At 57.9% G+C, this 18,603-nt stretch overlaps 1 protein-coding gene across 10 annotated transcripts in view; it reads right to left on the reverse strand.

The window, feature by feature from the left end:
• Window positions 1–18,603, reverse strand: part of RPTOR (regulatory associated protein of MTOR complex 1) — a 241,590-nt gene that overhangs the window by 160,693 nt on the left and 62,294 nt on the right. For 9 of the 10 annotated variants that reach the window (XM_032456628.1, XM_032456625.1, XM_032456621.1 and 6 more), the window contains one exon: window positions 11,511–11,593. In XM_032456628.1, coding sequence (XP_032312519.1) covers window positions 11,511–11,593 — 83 coding nt within the window. Of the gene's footprint in view, window positions 1–11,510; window positions 11,594–12,086; window positions 12,110–18,603 lie in introns of those variants that run through there. The other variant, XM_032456629.1, reaches the window with a different exon arrangement.

The following is an 18,603-nucleotide window of genomic DNA, read 5'->3' on the forward strand; positions in this document are numbered from 1 at the left end:
CAGGCAGGAAGGGCTTCACGTCTCTCCTGCGCTTTGCCCAGCGTGGCGACGAGATTCGGGGCGGCCCCGCCCGCGCACCCAGCCATGACCCCGACGCTTCTACCTCATCCAAAGACCCGCAACTTTGTCCTGGGGCCGCTTTCCAACCTCCACCTCTGATGTCTCTGCCAGGCTGGAGAGGGGACGAGAGTCTTCTCAAATTCACGCCAGGCAGAGGGTGAGGATAACAGAACGGTCTGTTTCCACAAGCCAAACTCGGGGAAAAGTAATTCTTTAGGTAACATCAAATGGCGATATTCCTAACAGCCCACGTCCCCCCTGAAGGAGGCAGAAAATGCAGCTCTTCCCCGGAGACTCACAACAGACATACAGCGCCCCTTCCCACACCGAGTCCCAAGAACAGGATGGTGACAACGTGACAACGTGACAACGTGACAACGCACGCAGAACTCACGGTAACAGTCTGCAAAGAAAGGTAATGAGTGGCTTTGAGGGTTAACAGACAAGCAAGACTTCATCCTTCCTACGAAGGTCTTCCTTGAGTTTTTAATAGCTCATGTCACTTTTAAAGGAACATGTTCTCAAGAAGAGATGAGAACAGTGGCCCAGAAGCACCCCAGTAATTAGGTGGCGCCTTCAATTAGGTTCCCGTTTCTCCCTGGGAAACCTGCTTTGATGTGGAGCAGCCAGCAAACCTCTAATCAGGATGGCAGGCTGGGGCCCCGGGCCCGCGGCCAGCAGCAGCAAAGCGTACCTGCGATTTCCTTTCAAATGTCTTCGTTGACTGAGAAAAAGAGGGAAGAAGAACGAAGGGAGAAACAAAAAAATCCTAGACGGAAGGTCTCCGCAGCGCAGAAAGCAAAACCAAACTTTCCTTGTTCCTGTTGAGGAGTCTGCAGATTAAAACTCTATCAACACCCTGGACACGAAGTTTATAAAAGCGTCTCTGTCCTGTTGAGAAAAAACCCAGGTCCTTCGGAGGGGAATGAGCACTATAGATTTATTGCAGGTACTTCAGAGTTAACAGCCACACGACTGCAAATGTTCCATCCTTGAAACAAGCCAGCAGTGAGCCGACGCGACTCCCTTAGAGCCCTGGGCTCCTCTCCCCCTCGCCTCTTCCTGAACCAGCACCCTAGACCGCCGGACCCCCGAGGCCCGGGTGTGGGCCCTGCTGAGCACTTCTCAGGAGAGCAGCGGGGAGGCGGGGGGCGGGGGGGGGGACGAGCAGCAGAGCCAAGGGGCACCCAGCACCAGAGCCCACACTGGCCATAAAAATTTTCTCCGGTCTTGCTTCTGCTCCTCAAAAAGGGAACAAAAACAGACGCTGCTAAAGGCATGTGTCGTCGGGGTTAGAATGGATAGGTGTCTCTTGCTGTTGCCACTAAGAGAGCAGGACGAGCGGCCTCCAACGCCCCTTGCAGGACGCTGGGAGCCTGCTGTCCAGACCGAGGAGCCAGGGCCAGCAGCCGTCCCGCAGTGGGACTGCCCAGGAGAAGGGGTCTTCCAGCGGGACCCCCCCCCCCAGCAGCAGAACCGGCAGGACCACGGGACAGCAGGCGGCCCTCTCCGTGAAGGCCGCCCCCAGGGACAGCCCACAGGCAGTCCTGCCCCTGGCACCGGAGAGGCAGCAGCCAGTCCTCCTCGGTGGATGGTCTGCGACAGCAAAACCTGTGAAGAGTGAGGTTTCCATCTGTCGTCACCAAGGAGTGACCAGCGGTGGGAGCCTGGGAGCCCGGTCACCCGACGGGCTTCAACACGGCGCTGAGCGGAGACACGCGCCACAACAGGGCAAGCTGACTCCCCCCCACACACACACACATAGGCACACGCACATACACAGACACACACGCTCGCTCACACACACACGCATGCGCTCTGCTTACAGCCCGGTCAGGACGGGGCTGTCACCAGGGACGGACTCAGAGGGCTGCTAGAGCCACAATCACTTTCTTCCTTCTTACACCCAGGAATGGTAAAAGCAATTAATCTGATGAAGTTCTAAACCGTGCATGTTATTTCTGTGTGCGAGTCCGTAACAGGCACAAATGGCCGGACTCACTCCCCACCGCTGGGGGAAGTGGACGGGTTCAGAGGAAAACACGGCCCAGCGCCCGACCTAAGAACCCATTCAAAGGCAACCAAACATCTTCTGGCTCATTTCCGTCATGTTTTCACGTCTCCAGAGTATGTGGAGAAAACAGTAAATAAGATTTCTCTGCAGATTGCCTGGCTCTGCAAAGAAAAACAGATGATTTTTGTCATTTTCTCAATTCAGAGCTGCTTACAAAACATAATGGAAAACACACAACTACCCCAGGACCTGCAGACCCGTCCCTGGGTATTCACTCAAGGGAAACGAAAACACGCCCACACGAGGCTCTGACGCTCACAGCAGCCCCGCTCATCACAGCCCAAACGCGCACGGGCGGAGGCCGCCGGGGGACGGGCTTTGGTCCCCACGCGGGCTCCTGGGCCTTGCAGGGGCAGGACGGCAGGCACGCGGGACCTGGGCGAGCCTCGGACCTCGGGCCGAGGCAGAGCGCACCCTGGGTGCGAGGCCAGGGCGGGGCGAAAGCAACTCGTGACGGGGGGCTTGGAGAAGGCAGTTTCCTGGCCAGGAGGACGGGGCTGGTGAGGCTGGGGCGCGAGGGAGCTCCCGGTGATCACAGCTCCGCCCCCGGCGCTGGGGGTGGTTAACGGGGAGTGCACAGCCGGCAAAATTCGCCGAACTACTTAAGAGCCAATAAACTGCTTGTAAAAAAGTTTGTGGGGTGGCATGTAAAAAAGAATGTTCTAAATTTTTAAAGATTTAAAGAGATAATACGAAATACATAAAACTGAAAAGAGGGCAGGCCTTTCCGCGCTGTTCTGACCGAGGACTACTGGAGCCCTGACGTGCGGGCTGTGAGCCCCAAATGGTGCAGACAGAGCCCCGGCCCTGACGCCGGGGACCCTGGACGACCTCGACCTCAGCCAGGCCAGAACCACGGAACCGCAGGGCTGCGCCGGGAGGCGCCGCCGCCAGCCCGCACAGCAGCGGCAGGCTGAGCGCTCCCCCCGAAGCCCGTCAGGAGAGGCAGGGCGAGCCCCCTTCCCGGCAGCGACAGGGACTCTGTGAACCAGGGTCTCCATGAGGAACCCTCGGCCCCCACGGAAGGGAAGCGGGGCGGGCGCGGTGCAGGCGGCTGTCACCGTCACTAGCTGCACCGAGCCCTCTCCCAGCTCTGCTCCCCGAGGAGTGTGGCTGTAATTTATGTCGAAGAGACGCTCTTTCTTCATAAAATCTAAGAAGCCGAAGAATGGAAGACGTTCCACTGCGTTACTGAACCCGACACGGAGCAGAGGAGCTGCTACACACGGAATCCGGCCGGTCTACCCGTCGCCCTCGCAAGGACAAAGAAGGAAAGGTGAGCCCCAGCGCCTGGATCGGGCATCCCCACACGGCCCTTTCTCACGCTCACAGCCCACTCTCCACGCCAGCCGGGCCCCCAGAGCCATCGACACACCCGCCTCCCTCGGTGCCAGCTCGTGGGCCTCGGAGGGGGCGGACCTCTCCACGGTGGGGGGCGGACCTCTCCACGGTGGGGGGGCGGACCTCTCCACGGCTGGGGCGGACCTCTCCACGGCTGGGGCGGACCTCTCCACGGCGGGGGGCGGACCTCTCCACGGTGGGGGGCGGACCTCTCCACGGTGGGGGGGCGGACCTCTCCACGGCGGGGGGCGGACCTCTCTACGGCTGGGGCGGACCTCTCCACGGTGGGGGGGCGGAACTCTCCACGGTGGGGGGGCGGACCTCTCCACGGCTGGGGCGGACCTCTCCACGGTGGGGGGCGGACCTCTCCACGGCGGGGGGCGGACCTCTCCACGGCGGGGGGCGGACCTCTTCACGGTGGGGGGGGGGGCGGACCTCTCCACGGCAGCCTCCAGGGCTGGTCCAGGCCACAGGCCCCGTTCGGGGATTCGCTGCTGCCCTTGGCACCCCACGTTCGGGACTCTGATCTTCCACATGTGGGCCCAACCTGACCGCTGGCCAGTCACACCCTGGAGTCCACACGCACGGCAGCACTGATTGTAACACACACCCCGATCTCAGAGCCGTCCGCGTGAGCAGACTGGGCGCCCCGGGACTGGCAGCTGGTATCTTCATGAAAATAGAGAACACGGTGGAAAGTTCAGGAATCAATGAAGAATTGAACAGAAATGATGGAACAGAAAAATACAATGGAATCAAGGACTTGGCAGGCGGCTGAACAGCAGATTAGGCACCATTAACAGAAGGGGATTTGGGAGCTAGAGAACAGTCGGCAGGAAACTGCCAGAGAGACGTGCGGAAAGAAACAACCCAAGCAAAGCAAAACCCACCGAACAGAACGTAAGAAACACACGGGACACACTGAAGAGGCCCAAGGCCCTCTGACTCCGGAAGAGGAGGGACAGAGGGGCTGGAGGGGAGCCTGAAGGGCAGTCACAGGGGCGAGGAGCCCTGCGAGCGCCCCGTGGGACGATGACAGCCACGGAAGAAGCTGCAAATCAGCTGGGGGTGGAGGGGCGGGCGCCTTCAAAGGACAAACACCGAGACGCACAGCTTCCTGACAGACGGGGCGGGAGCCTGAAGGCAAGGGGAGGTTCTCACGACAACACGTACAGCCTAGTCAGTTAAAAACCTCCATTATGAACTCCTACAGTTCAACAATAAAAACAAGTAACTCCACTGAAAAATGGTGTCCAGGGTGAATAGACAGTTCCCCAAGAGACAGACAGATGTGCTGCCAGCACAGGAAGAGAGGCCCAGCGCCCCCGGCCATCAGGGAAAAGCAGATCGATAATAACGTTTGTGTTTTTAACACAGAAAATAACAAGAGTTGACAAGGATAGGGAGCACCCGGAATCCCCGCACGCTGCCAGTGGGCCTGGAAAACGGCACAGCCACTGTGGAGAAGAATTTGCGAGCTTCTCAAAAAGGTCAACACAGAGTGCCATCAGGTCCAGCAGTCCCACTTCCAGGTGAACACTCAAGAACTGGAAACATGTGCCCACATAAAACCTGCACGCCAGCATTGTACATGACAGCCAGAAGGTGGGAACGACCCAAATACGCGCCAACAGACGGATAAACACGAAGTGGTCCATCCAGCCACGGGGACGTCGCTCACCTACGAAAAGGACTGAGTTACTGAGACAACACGCAAGCTCACGGATGAATCCCAAAAACGCTGTGCTGAGCGAGAGAAGCCAGCCACGGAAGGCTGCACAGTGTATGACTCCATCCATAATCTCATGCTCCGTGAAAATTATCTTAATTCTCTTAGACGTCTCCATTACATATCACACAAACAAGTAACTCCTTGACATTTAAGGGGGAGGGATGTCCAGAAGCCTTTGTGAAGCCCCGGTTTCACAAATTACCGCTGTGACGTCTGGTTTCCCTATAAAACGCAGCCAAGTGTGACAGAAGCGGCCATTCCCCTCCAGCCCGTTCTCCTTCCCCCTTGACTGGCACCTTCTCACTTGGCTGGAATATAACTTGACAGCTCTCCTCATTTACACGTGGTGAGCATACGGTGGGCGCCCCGCCACCTCCGAATCTCGCACTCCGTTCTCTGCAAGCACCTCCTCGTCCACTTTCTGACTGAGAACCGGCACTTCCTCAGGCACCCTTATTTCCACCCCTCACACGTCCTGCAGAGCCGTTTACTCATGGCTCTGTGTCCCAGGCCTCCAGGTTAACTCGGGAAGCCAGCCCTGCACACGAAATCCGGGAAAGCCAGACATCTGAGCTGCAGTTTTAGTCCTTAAACTGACAGCATTTGGTCCTCATTTGCAATTTGTCACACACAGAGATAACTGTCTTGTTAAAAGGAACAAGAAGATGAGAGATGACATCCTGGGGAGGCTTGTTAAGGACAAAGTTAAGCCTGCATCTGCCTCTAAAAATACGGTACTTCAAGTAGGTCAGTTCACAGAGCAGAGTGGGCACGGGAGCCGGGGCAAGGGATGCCCGTCCCCAGTGGGCCCCCACCGCTCCCGGGAAGCGGGGAGCAGCCCACGGGCGGCCGCGGCCCCTCCCGGCGCACCCGCCCCATCCGCCCTCCTGTCGCACCTACACGTGTAGAAGTTAAGGAGTAACTTCTCGCGGTTAATCACGAGGAAGCAGCAGAGCCAAGTGCAACAAGCCCACGTTCTCCGCCTGGATACCAGGCTGTGACCTCGCCCTCCCCACAGAGAGCCAGAGTCCTGGTCACAGGACAGGCTCCTCATCCTCCAGACGGGCTGCAAGACAACTTTTCTTCTTCCTCTTCCTTAACGCCTTTGCTGTGTTTCTGAGGAGCCACAGGTCGTGCCTCCGCACGGCCCCGAGTGACAGCAAGGCCCTCCTGCTCCCTTATGAAAAGCAATGGGGGAGGAGTTGGCGGGGGGTTCTGGTTAAGCTGCTTTTCTGAATCTAAACTCCACATCCTGGAGGCTGTTTCCAACGCCGTGGCCTCTGGGGACGGGCAGGACGGGGGTGTGTGGGCGGGGCTGAGGAAGAGACTTCCTGCTGATGAGCATGGATCAGAACTCTCAGTGCACACAGTCCATGGAAAAGCTGTCAGGTGAGCAGTGATTGAAAAGAGGGGTAAAGATGACGTCTGGGAGCGCCGACAAGGCCAAAGCGAAATACAAACAGAATGTCTGTCACAGGCACAAGCCTTAGTGCTCCGGGCAGAGAGCAGTTAAGTGACACCGTCAAACACTGCAGTCAGCCCCAAGAGGACCAGAAGACTCGGTCTACACGGCCGTGCAGATGTAACGAGCACCGGATGCAAAGTGCTTCACAGCAGACACTGAATTATGTAAGCTGGGAGCCTCCACCCGCAGTCCCGCCTGTGGCTGAGAGCTTGTTCACAGTCTGTCACAAAAACACAAACAATGTGGACAGAGCCCAGCCTCGGGACCCAAGGAAGGAAAGGGCTGGGGAAGACAGGAGGAGGGGGACCTGGCCGGCGGGGGACAGAAAGCGGTGACAGTGTGAGGCGGCACTGGGGGCTCTCAAACCCCCGCTACGGGGCTGTTTCCGCCGGCTGACCTGCGGTGTGTCTGGGGCTCAGGTCATGACGTGACCGCCCCAAGCAGGAGTCACCGCAAGAAACAGTCCACTTTGGTCTACTCCACAGATCTCTCCAGGGCACCTCTCGGGGGAGGACAGTCCTAGGAAGGTGGCCCCAGAGCCCGCTCCCTGGCATCCACCAGTTCAAGGGTCAACCCGAACACCTGGCAGCTTATCAAGCAGGCCCCCTGTCCGGGAGGAGGCGGGAGCCTGATCACAGCCCCCCAGCCCCTGGGAGACCCTGCTGCACAGAAGCACCGGGTCTGCAAATAGCACCTGTTCTGACCTAAACCCAGGGCGAGCCCGAGGAGTCCAAACTCGCCCCCCCTCCCCCCGCGGCAACCTGAGAGGCACGCGGACAGCTCTGTGATCAACACTGAAGGACGGAACGGTTATCACTTAAATTAAAACAGCGGTTATCCCTGCCCAGGTGACTGGCCAGGTGCTGGAGGCCTGCTTTGGTCAAGACAGACTCCCCTCCCCCCACTCACGCCGCTCGGCGGCGAGCACTGTGAACACACACCACTGTCATCCCCTGACCGCAGGCCCTGTGACAGACCCGAGGGACAGGATGCACTGAAGGGAGGACTGAGCGTGAGAATCTGCCAAGTGCGATGCACCAGCATCCTGCGTGCAGTGACTAAGAACTGCCCCACGAGGACGCCCCCAGCTTCCTGGAGCCCCCGCAGCTGCCGCGGGCCAGGGCACCACTGCCGACCCAGGGCAGGGCACAGCAAGGCACGTCCCCCCTCCGTGGACACGCTCTCCGGACAGGCGGGCTCGGTCAGGGGCACTTCAGACGCCTGCCGGCAGCGGAAGTCTCGCCAGATTCCTTCACCTACCTGAGGAAGTGCCAAGCACCCCCACCACATCTGTTTTCAAGCCACCCAGGAGAACCACACTGCAGCCCGATGAAAGGTGGCGTGGCCTCACTGGTGGTTCGGAAACTCTCGGGGGAAAGAACCAGACAGACAAGACCCTCTGTTTGCCGTCTTCCACCAGCCCCAGCTCCTAAATCACACCTTGTACTAAACTGCCAGAACCCCAATTTGTTAGCAAGTCCTAAAAAGATAAATTCTTCACTGTATACGCTCTGCTTTATAATCTCCTGCTCCATCTCCCAATAAAACTTTCACTTGAGACTTATGATGAAACGAGTGAGGTTTATTTAACCGCAGGATTTTCAGCTGAAACAACAGTTGGCATTTTTCCTTCCATCTCCGGGAGAACACAAATTTATGTACCTACAAGGTAATAAGGCAAGGTCTTAAATTTAATCAGAGGAAATATTTCACCCGCGGCAAACTGATAAATTATTTAGAAAAGGGCTCCATCAGCCTGGCAAGGAAATCGGGCCAGAGAGTGTGGCCGATTCTGAAAAAAATGTCACCGTCATGGTTTCTCTAAACTCCTCTCAACCCCAAGTCACCTCTGTCAGAACGTTTCATCTGGAACAGTCAGAGCTGGAAGTGTGAGATGGGAAGACCAGAAGCCCTCTAGCACCGGGAAGGAAGCCAAGCCTGCAAGGCACGGCTCCTCCGATGCCGACAGGTTTCCGCACCCCGGAACTGGATGGAGGTCACAGGATTCCCCAGCCCGCCCTTGCCCCCGCCCCTCACCCAGGGACTTGCGGAGGCCTGCGAGGGTTTCCGCAAATGCCAATGAAGATGACCTTCTTTCCCCTGGCCCGACCTACGAGCCTTGCAATAGCGAATACAGAGAAAGCGAAAACCAGACCTGTGGGCATCCACATCAAAGGTCTAGGAATCTAATAACGCCCCCATTGTTCCACTGCAGATGCAATCAACCTCTCCTTATTACTGCGGGAAACTCGAGAGCCCTGTGGAGTGCAATAAAGTGGCGTGTTTCGCTCTGCAATGTTTCAAAGGGCCTGATTTAGTTAGGAACCAGGCGCCCGCGCACAGACCTGAGAGCCGTGCCATCGGGTGCCAGGCCCCCCCGCCGCGGCCCACGTGAAGGTACATGGAGCAGGGAAGCGCGCCATGTGCCCCAGAACACATAGCACGACTGCCCCGTGACGGACACCAGCGGGCCACCCGGGCACCCCACTGCATCCTTCACCTTGGGCTTGTCTCTGAAATGCCCAAGGCCCACTAACGGTTTGCAGCAGCAAAATTCTAAACATTTTTATTGTACTTAAAGATGAATGTAACGGTCTTGGCACTCAGAAAAGCAAGCATCAAATGTTCATTGCAGTGGCCCTGCCTCCTGAGCACAGGCCGGTGGCCCAGCCCAGCCGCATGGATGCGTCTTTCCAGGCCGCGGCTGACACCCTATTTCAACTCCACTTGGCAAACCAACCCAGATGGACTCCCCCCGCACCGCCACACCGGCACCTTTTCCTGAACATCCTATAATCTGGACGCATTCTCCCTTTGAACCAGCTCTCCTTCAAAACATCATTCTGTGGCTCTGTTCTTGAACTCCCACTGACTTTAACAAACTTCCTCAGACTAATGACCATCCCCCAGGGGACCGCACCACTCCGCGCGGCTGCTGACACCCGCCCTGGGAAGATAACTACGCAGTCTGATATGTGATTCCACACTGTGGTTTCTGGACCTGCAGTCACTTCCCTGCATGTTAATGTTGCCTGCCCTACAGGTTAATGCCTCTCCAGACACCATGGAAGAAACTTGCTCTCAGGCAGAAATTCGGATTAAAAGTAATAACAGACCCTACTTTAGAAGACTCCGCTTACTGTCAGCTAGCATGAACTTGCTGGCGCCTCCCAAGCTAACCTGCTGGTAGAGCTTGCAGTAAGTCAACTCCCGGCCTCCAAAAGCAACAACAGCAGGACGGCCAAGAACCCTGTAAACCACACCAAACAGAATAAACACGTAATCTCTCAGTATATTAAATACGTATTCTGAAAGACTTATCTGTAATCATTCCTGTGCAATAATTCTTTAAAAGGAAGAAAGCAATTAAAATAGCAGAAGCCCTTCCTACAAAGAACACAGTCGGGAAACCTGAATTCATCTGGTCACGTTCTTTTTCAAACAAGTGTGTCTAGCGAAAAGCAAAAGCACGAAGTCAAACCGAGAAGACGGTCAGAAGCAGCTGAGTCAGAAAGGCATTCTTTGAAACTTCAGTGGCGCTGATTCTCCATCTCCCGGACGCTGGTGGCACCAGGTCTCATGATGCCACCTGTGTGTGCTGTCCCACATGGACCGTAAGGTCGGTCTGCACCGCTCACTCGCCCCAGGTGCCTGCCTGGCCTCGCCGAGATCCTGGGGCACCTCTGACGTCCTCACGGAAGCTCTTTTCTGCTCATAACACCTGGCGTCTCAACCATTTTCAAATAAACACACCATCTCAGTATCTCTCCAGCCCTCATCCAAGCCGAGGCACGGTCCTCTCAAGAAAAAGGCTACCGCGTTTTCACATAAACCTTCAAGAGTCACCAGTTTGAAGGAGGAAGAAGCAAAGCCTTTAGACCTCGATCAGAATCTCCACTGAGAAACTACTTCAACAGGACGAGAGTCCGGGGCCGCCGACTGGACAGGTCAGAGGTGCGAGGCACAAGGACACGTATAGGGCAGAGGCGGTTCTTGACGCTTGGTCACCCCCCACCACGAGTGGCAGCAGAGACTCCGGAGGGCGCCGTCTCAGGCAGGAGCGCCCGCGCTTCTCCTGGAGCACAAGTGGCCCGTGGAGAAGCCTGGACCGCTCCCGTGGGGCGCTCCCTGCAAGCGGTGCGGCCGGGCCCACGGGCGGCACGCGGGCGAGCGGCCTGCTCCCGCCCTCCCCGGGGCGTCACACCCCGCTCGCAGAGGCGCTCCGTGAACACCCCGGGCGGCTCGCTTCCTATTTGAATTACTAAGCTCTCAGGCGAGTTAATGAGAAAGGCTGAAGGAAATAGGGTGGTGAGTGGTTTACAACGACGGGAGACCTTAAAGGCAGCAGGGCACAGCTATCACGTCGGACGTCACTTTAAAAAAAAAAAAGCGTGTGAGCTGTAAGCAACAAAAGGCTGCCTAAAAGGAGCCTCGCCTTTCAATCAAAGACGGCGTATAACAGGTGCCATCTTTTGAGCACTGGCTGCTTTTTTCCTCAGCTGTTTGAAGACCGAAGGCGGGAGCAACAGCTCTAAGTAGTTGAAGTTGCAGAAAATTACTGAAAATACATTTCCCGTATAAAATGAACCCGCAATTTAAGAGTAACGTGCAAATGCCGTTTCTTTTCTCAGTGTTTTGGGGGAAAGTTTAGGCAAAATAAACAGCAGGCCACCCAGTGAACATCTCTCAACAGGGCGCGCGCCTCCTCATGGGACAGAGGGGCAGCCAGCGGGCCCCCACCGGGAGCGTCCAGTCACGGCCACACGAGGCGACGACCCGATTCAAGGGCTGCTCAACCCCGAGGCGCCGAGCTCGCGCAGGAGAGAGGGGAGGCTTACCCGCGGCTGCCAGTTCTCGTACTGCTTCTGCAGGTTGGCCCCGATGGTCTCCAGGGCCTTCTGGGGGCCCATGGACAGAGGATCTGCGGAGAAGCGGAGAGATCGTTCTTTACTCGTGCGCCGCCGCCTCGCTAACCCCCCCGTAACTCACCCAGCACGCGGGCCTGAGGTGCACCTGGGTTCGCCCGCCTCTCCCCGTAATTTGAGTAAAAGTCACCGGCCCCTGGCCGTTTCCCTTCACCCGCATTCGCCATCTCAGCCTCTGGTTTCCATGCCCCTGAGGCTTCACCTCGGGCTCCTGTTCGGGCCCAGCGTGGGCCTCTGTCGGGCCGGGGACCCCGTGCACGAGGGGCCGAGCGCCCACTGACTCCCGGTTCACCTGCTCGCCTCACGAGCGGCCTCGGGGGCAAACAACCCTACCCAGCCACGCCCGAGGCTCACCTGGTCTCGGGGCCTCTTCACGCTCTTTGAAGTCGTGCGGGACCCCAGAGAGCTTTTGTTTATGTGGTTGTATCCATCGGCACTTACTACACTCAAAATTAAGGTGAGAAATTTTAAAAATGTTTCTATGCTTACTCATTTAAAAGTAGCAGCAAACCCACGGCGTGAGAACAGATCTTTTGTGAAAAATGACTTCTTCCCAAAACCGCGTAACGAGAAGGGCAGCGCTGTCTCACGTTTCGGCAGACTCCTTCAGAGCCTGGTTGGGGGGGCGAGGGCGGGCCCCCCTCGGGCCCCTGGGACCCCGGCGAGCCTGCGGGGTCGGGTCGGGGACGCACGAGTGTGTCTCAGACGAGGGGGGGCACCTGCTCAGTCGTGTCCGACCCCCCGGCTCGTCCCCGATACCAAAGCAAAGCTGGACAAGAGGTGGCGGCACAGACCGCCTGCCACGGGGACGTGAAGCCACGGCGCGGCCGCACCGCGTTCAGGGCCGCCCGCCCACCCACGCTCTGGACGCGTCCGAGAGCCACAGATGATCCTGTAGCAGCAGCACCGGGCATCTGGAACACAGCGGCTCACTGAGCCACGCAGATCTCCGTCCCATCCCCTGACGTCTCAGATTTTACCACCGGCAACAAATCCTGTCAGCTGTTTCCCTTAAGGTGACTTCTCTCATCTTCCAGAAAGTGTCTGGCAAACACCCCAGGTCTGTCTGTCTGTACCCTGAAAACGGCAGATGGCTCAGCACACAAGGGCAGCCCCCTGACCCCCACGCCTGCGGCAGGGGTGCTCCCGTGGCTCCCCTTCCCCGCCGCTAAACGTGTGTGTTCAGTGGCTGAAACCCAAAGATGCTAGTAAACTGCTGCTTTCTCAGACGATCTGGGGGAAGCAGACAGTCTTCACTGGAATGCTCAGCCGAGGCAAAAACCACAACGCGTCGTCTGAGGCCCCGGCCTTCCCTCAGGCTCAGTGCAGCCGGTCAGCAGAGCAGAATAGCCAGTGACGCCTGAACATCATTGCAAACACAGTCCCCACCCTGCGGATCCCTGCAGGGGTCTCAGGAACCCACCGCGGTCCACAGACCACACTTCAATGGCTGTGGGAAGGTGTTTTCAACAGAAATTCTCTAATTCCGCTTAGAAAGCATTTTTCCCTCAAAGGAAAAGGTCAGGCCACTGGACGGGTAGAACACCTAAGTCAGCTTCTACCCAGTTCTCCTCCTAACCGGCACTAATTCTCCACCTGACGTCCTGGACTCCAGATCGCTCCGCTTCCTCAGACGCTGAATTGCTGACCTCTCTGCACTCGCACACCAGCCTTCTCTCCTCGCCAGAGCCTCCCCACGGGCCTCTTTAAACTCGCAGTCGTCATGTGTGCTCGGCTCGAGGCAGAGCAGCAGCAGCCCCTGCCCTCCAGCCACGTCCCAAGCCGCACCCGTCAGAGGGCAGGGCTGGCCTCTCTTCCGCCACCATCCCGCTCCCCCGATCCCTGCTCTCCCAACAGGGCCGCGTCACATCTTCACTAAGGTTCAGTGTTTTACGTTAGTGATGTCTGTGGAAATAGTGCTCAGCCTGAGCCAAGTAGCGTCCTGAAGTGACATCTTTCTCGAACTGCTTTCAGTCTCCTGTTTTCCGTGTGGCAGCGCTAGTGCTGCCCCAGCTCCCCCGAGCTTCCCTCTCAGGCACTACCTTCCACACAGAGAAGTGCCTCAGCTCCCCTGCCCTCTCCCCGCCGCACAGCCCCACCCGGCAGAGGACGGGAGCAGAAACGGAATGGCTCCCAGGAAAAGAGCCTCAAGGGACCTGGGGACGATAGCAAAGGGGCTAATCCTGCAGCCACCAGAGCGTCAGAAAGAGAGAAGTGCAGAGCTCAAAACGCAGTTGAAGATACGATGCCTGGTAACTGCCCCAAACTGGTAAGAGACATAAACCAACAGATTCTGAAGCTCCGTGAGCCACAACCAGGACTCGCCCAAGGAAACCCCCGTCCCGGCACATCGCAATGCAGACGCTAACAACGAACGGCAAGGCAAGTCCCCGGAGGAAGCTCAGATCACAAGCACAGGGTCAGGGACGGGAGAAGCACTGCAAGCGGGACAAACAGAGCAACGCCCTCGGCCCCCATGAAGATCACTTCAGTCTGGGACTCGAGTGTGGGAGTGGAAGACAGGTCTTTTTCAGATACGCAGACACGCAATCTGTGTCTCGTGTTCTTCTTGGGGAATAAACCACAGAAGATCCAGGAAATAAGGCAGAGAGACAGAGAGAGAACTCGCAAGATACCCACGTACCCCATCCAGAGACCGCGGGGTCCAACAGGAACTACAGGGGCTCTTAAAAACAGTAAAAAGGAACCGATTATCTGAGCACTGGAAACACCACTGCTAGCACGTGTCAGATGTACGGGAATACATGTAAAAAAATAAAATAGACTCCTCAGTTCACAGAAAATTTAGCAAATAAAAGTAACTGGCAAATTTTTAACTACCGAGGAAAAGTTACGCACACACGTACAGACGAGAAGGGGCTCAGAGCCGCCGGGGAGACAGCTCTTTCTTAACACACCTTTCAGTGCTCTTTGGTTTTTAAGACATGCATGTGTTACTTGGAGGAAAAACAATAGTAAAAGCGAATTATAAAATTAAATAACAGGACTTCGGAGCTGGAAGGGAACTTTACCACGGACACGTCAAAGTCACCAAGGACTTTTCACAGAGACCTCCCCCCCCCCCCCGAGAGTCTGAGCCTGAGCTGCAGAGCAGGCCGGGCGGCTGATGCGCGGCTCTGGCGGGGAGGCCTGTGAATATCGGGCTGTCACTAACCTACTGGGGCAAGTATGGCAGACTCGTTTTAACGCGTAACTAAGGGAGCGAGAGGTTAACTTCGTCACTCTTTGTCCTGGCGGGAACAGAGGGAAGGTCTCAGAAGACTGAAGATGACCCCGGGCAACTCCACTGTAACCTGAGTCAGACTGGCCAGAGCACGAGCGGGGACCTGAAAGGCAGAAGTAAGGGCCCAAAGCGTGTGAACAGCGCGAAGAGGAGCAGAACACGCCGCTTCCGCAGAGAAACCACCAAATAACCGTCACATCGCCGCCACGCCTCGTGCAGGGCGCCCAGGGCAAAGCCAGGGCTGGCCAGAGGGCATCTGGGCCGCCCGCCCACACTTCTCGGGGCGCCTGGGGCGGCTCCTAGGCACGTCCTCCAGAGACCCACCACAAAGACGGGGAGGAGGGGGAGTTTGTTCAAAGGCCCACAGGCTGCGGGCAGCGGGGGGTGGGGGGGGCATGGGGCGGAAGCCACATCTCCTTGGAAAGCCCAGCACCCCCTCACTCCATCCGCCCCAGGGGTTCCCGGAGGGCCTGTGGAAAGGTGCGGGAGGTGGAGGAGTGGCTGCCATACTGGCATCATCCTGCAGACACCAGAACCCTCATTAGGAGCCCCAGGCTGACGGCAGCCCCTCCCTGCTCCCCGGTCTCAGATCAAAGTACCGGCCGCCCAAGGCGGGAGCGGGGCAGCCACTGACCATTCATCAGGCCGGCACCAGCTAAGGGAGGCTGTCACATCCGATCCCCCGGGAATCCCTACGGCCAATTAGTTTTACGGTTTCCTCCCAAGAATCTGACAGCGAGTGGGAGAGGGAAGGGCAGAGGGGAAAGGATGAGGACCACAACAGGGCACGTGGTACCACATTCACTGAGATAAATAGCTAAATAATGTGAATAAACTGAAATTAAATCCCTGGGTGGGAAGTGCGGACAGTCCTGTCAATCTGACATGGGGTGAAGCGGGCAGAACATAAATTTTAAAAGGCAGGCCAGTCCTAATGAAACACTTGTCTTCCGGTGCCTTCCTGGGTTTCTGTTTAATGAAGGAAGCGGGTGAGCGAGTGAGTGAGCGGGTTGGCAGGTGGATGGAAGGAAAGGTAGGTGGTAATTGGCATTTGTGTAAAATTTAATCTTCCTGTCTGCAAGACTTCCAGCGTGACCCTCTGTAATTCATGACGCTTGGAAGTTCACACTGACAGGGACTTAGTCCAACCTTTCCTACAACCCAGAAGAGAAAGCTGAAGTTTAAAATGGCCGGACGTGGGGAGGGTGCAGCTCAGCGTGCTCAGCGCGCTCGAGGTCCGGGGTTCAGTCCCCAGTGCCTCCACTAAAAAAAAATAATTTTAGAATACATAAGTAAATCTAATTACAGCCCCCCACCAAAAAACAAAACAGTCGAACAACTTGGCCCAAAGTCACAAGGGCACTGACGGTGCTGGCGCTCTTGCCGACCCAGAAAGTGGAGCCTTTTTTTGTTTTCAACCCACCACATCTTCTTCACACTCACACGTGCCAGCCACCAGGTCTGGCCCGCTTTTCCCTCCACAGAGCCTGCGCTCCACCACCGGGACCGCGGGGGTCAGCACACCGCACCCTCCACCCAAGGCTGTGCTGGTCCTGCCGAGAACCCTCCTCCCGGCCGTGTCCCTGGACCCACTGCAGAGGGCAGAGGTCGGGGCCCAGCGGGGCCCGGTGACCTGCCTCCTCACAACCCCTCTGGGGACCCGCACGGTGAACGCTTCTGAGATGCTGCTTCTGTGACACACCTCCCAAGAGGCCTCCGGTGCCTCCACGTGCTCCCAGTTAGACAGCGCCCCAAACCAGCAGCGCCGCCAGGCCCACCGGGACAGGGCAGGACTGGGGACGGGGGGGACGGGAAGCTGACAGAGACCAGGCGGGCTTCCAGCCCGCCGGTAACATTGTTTCTTGATCTGGGTCTGATCAGTCTGGGGAAGTCAGCAACTACACCCGTGGGTCAGCACACCTGTCCACATGGACGGACGCTGCACCTCGGGACGCACGCGCTCCCTGCTCAAGGGATGTTTGCACTTGTTTCTGTCAGTGGACGTCCCCCAAGTATTCGCTCACTGCCTGGCTAGCTGAGCACTGCCTGCCGGACCCAACTTCTCTGCGTGTCTTTCAAAGACTCCCACGTATCAGTTGTGCACCTTGAGCAACTAATTTTTGATTGAGGAAATACTTACTGGCAAAAAGGCCCCTGTGAAGTGGGAAGTGGTTCTGCCTGGCTCCGCACTGCACTCGCCAGGGCACCACCTACATGCACTCTGTAAGCAGGAGTGCCCGGGGTGGGAGGTATTTCGTCTGGCTGGGCCCGGGGCGGAGCCGGGGGCCCCCTGGGTCCCAGGATGGGAGCCGTCACCCTCCGGGAGCCCTCTCTACAGCCAGCCCGTCCTAACCCCTCAGCCCCACTCCCCACTTACCCACAAAGTAGAAGCCCCACGCTGTCTCTCGCTGTCATATACAAACACCAGGAGCTGGATGGGTTCTCAAAAGAGCCAAGGGGTGGTGGGACCCCCGTCTTACAGGCCTCAATGTCTGCACAGCAGAGGGGGAGGGAGGCTGCAAGCAGTTACAGTCCTCCTTCGGGGGAAATGGAGAAACTGCTGAAAAGACCAGTGTGACCCGGCAGAGAGAACAGGGCTCTCAGCCAGGAGCCCCGAGAGCAAAGGCCCCAGCGGTGGGCACGGGGGGGGGGGGCTCCTCCGGGCTCTTCACACCCGCACGGCCTGTGCTGACTGCACAGCCCCAGCCCCCCGGGCGAGCAGCCCTACCCAGCTGAGCCCCCGGGGGCACGCCGGCCCCCGCCCACACCGCCGCGCCTGCCAGGAGGGGCTGCACCCAGCAAACACCCGCTTCCCGGCCGGCTACCAGCCCCGGGTCCGACGGCAGCCGCGGATGCCGCCTGCGAGAGTCTGCAAACCCAGGGGCTCCTCGAAGGTCAGCCCCACTGCTCACCCACTGACCCCGGCTCCCGGTGCCCGCGTGTGGAGGGAACAGGAAGGCGCTCTCCTCTGAGGAACAAAAGAAACAAAGAGAGCCTCCCAAGTGTTTCCCCAGCATCACAGCGCCTGCAAGCACCGGACAAACCCGGGCCGCCCTCCCCTGGCGCGGGGCCGCCAGCACAGGCGGCGGCGCGGCCACACCACATGGCCCTGCACAGCACTCCGCTCGCCCGCAGGCTTCTCCAGCAGGTCTGGGCAACGTTCTTTAGCAGGATTGTTTTTAGTTTCCTGTTGCAGCATTTAATGCAGGGCATAAAACAAAACAGCCTCTCCCTGCTCTCTGAATGTCACTTTCCTGAAATAAAATAGCATCTTCTTATCCAGGGACATGCAGGGCGGGCAGGACCAAGCCTGGGCCCCACGTCCGCCCATGTTGCCCGCTGCTTGGCGCCTGGGATCCCCCTTGCCAGCCGGAGCTCGGAACTGGGCCTTGGCTTTGGGGCAGGGAGGGTGGGCTGGCCGTCATCCCAGAGCACACAGTGTGTCTTCTACCTGATTGCTGGGCCACCAAGCTCCCCGTCACCCCAAAACCTACAGGGCCACTACAGCAACACTCGTGCACCACCCGCGGAACCTCTGGGAGGTGCGTGCAGAGCCTCACGTGCAGACACACGGAAGGGCCCGGAACAGAAGACTCCAGCCCCACCCCCAGCCCCCAGACCGCTCATCCCGGAGATCAGAGCCCTTTCTACCAGCACAGCCTGGCTCATTAGTCTGATATGTGTCTGCGGCCAAAAGCAATCAGCTCCCGGGTGTCAGGAGCCTGGAGCGTGAAGGGGAGGCGAGCAGTGGGAGCCGTGACG

This window comes from Camelus ferus, chromosome 16 (genome assembly GCF_009834535.1).
Source record: "Camelus ferus isolate YT-003-E chromosome 16, BCGSAC_Cfer_1.0, whole genome shotgun sequence".
Lineage (NCBI taxonomy): Eukaryota > Metazoa > Chordata > Mammalia > Artiodactyla > Camelidae > Camelus > Camelus ferus.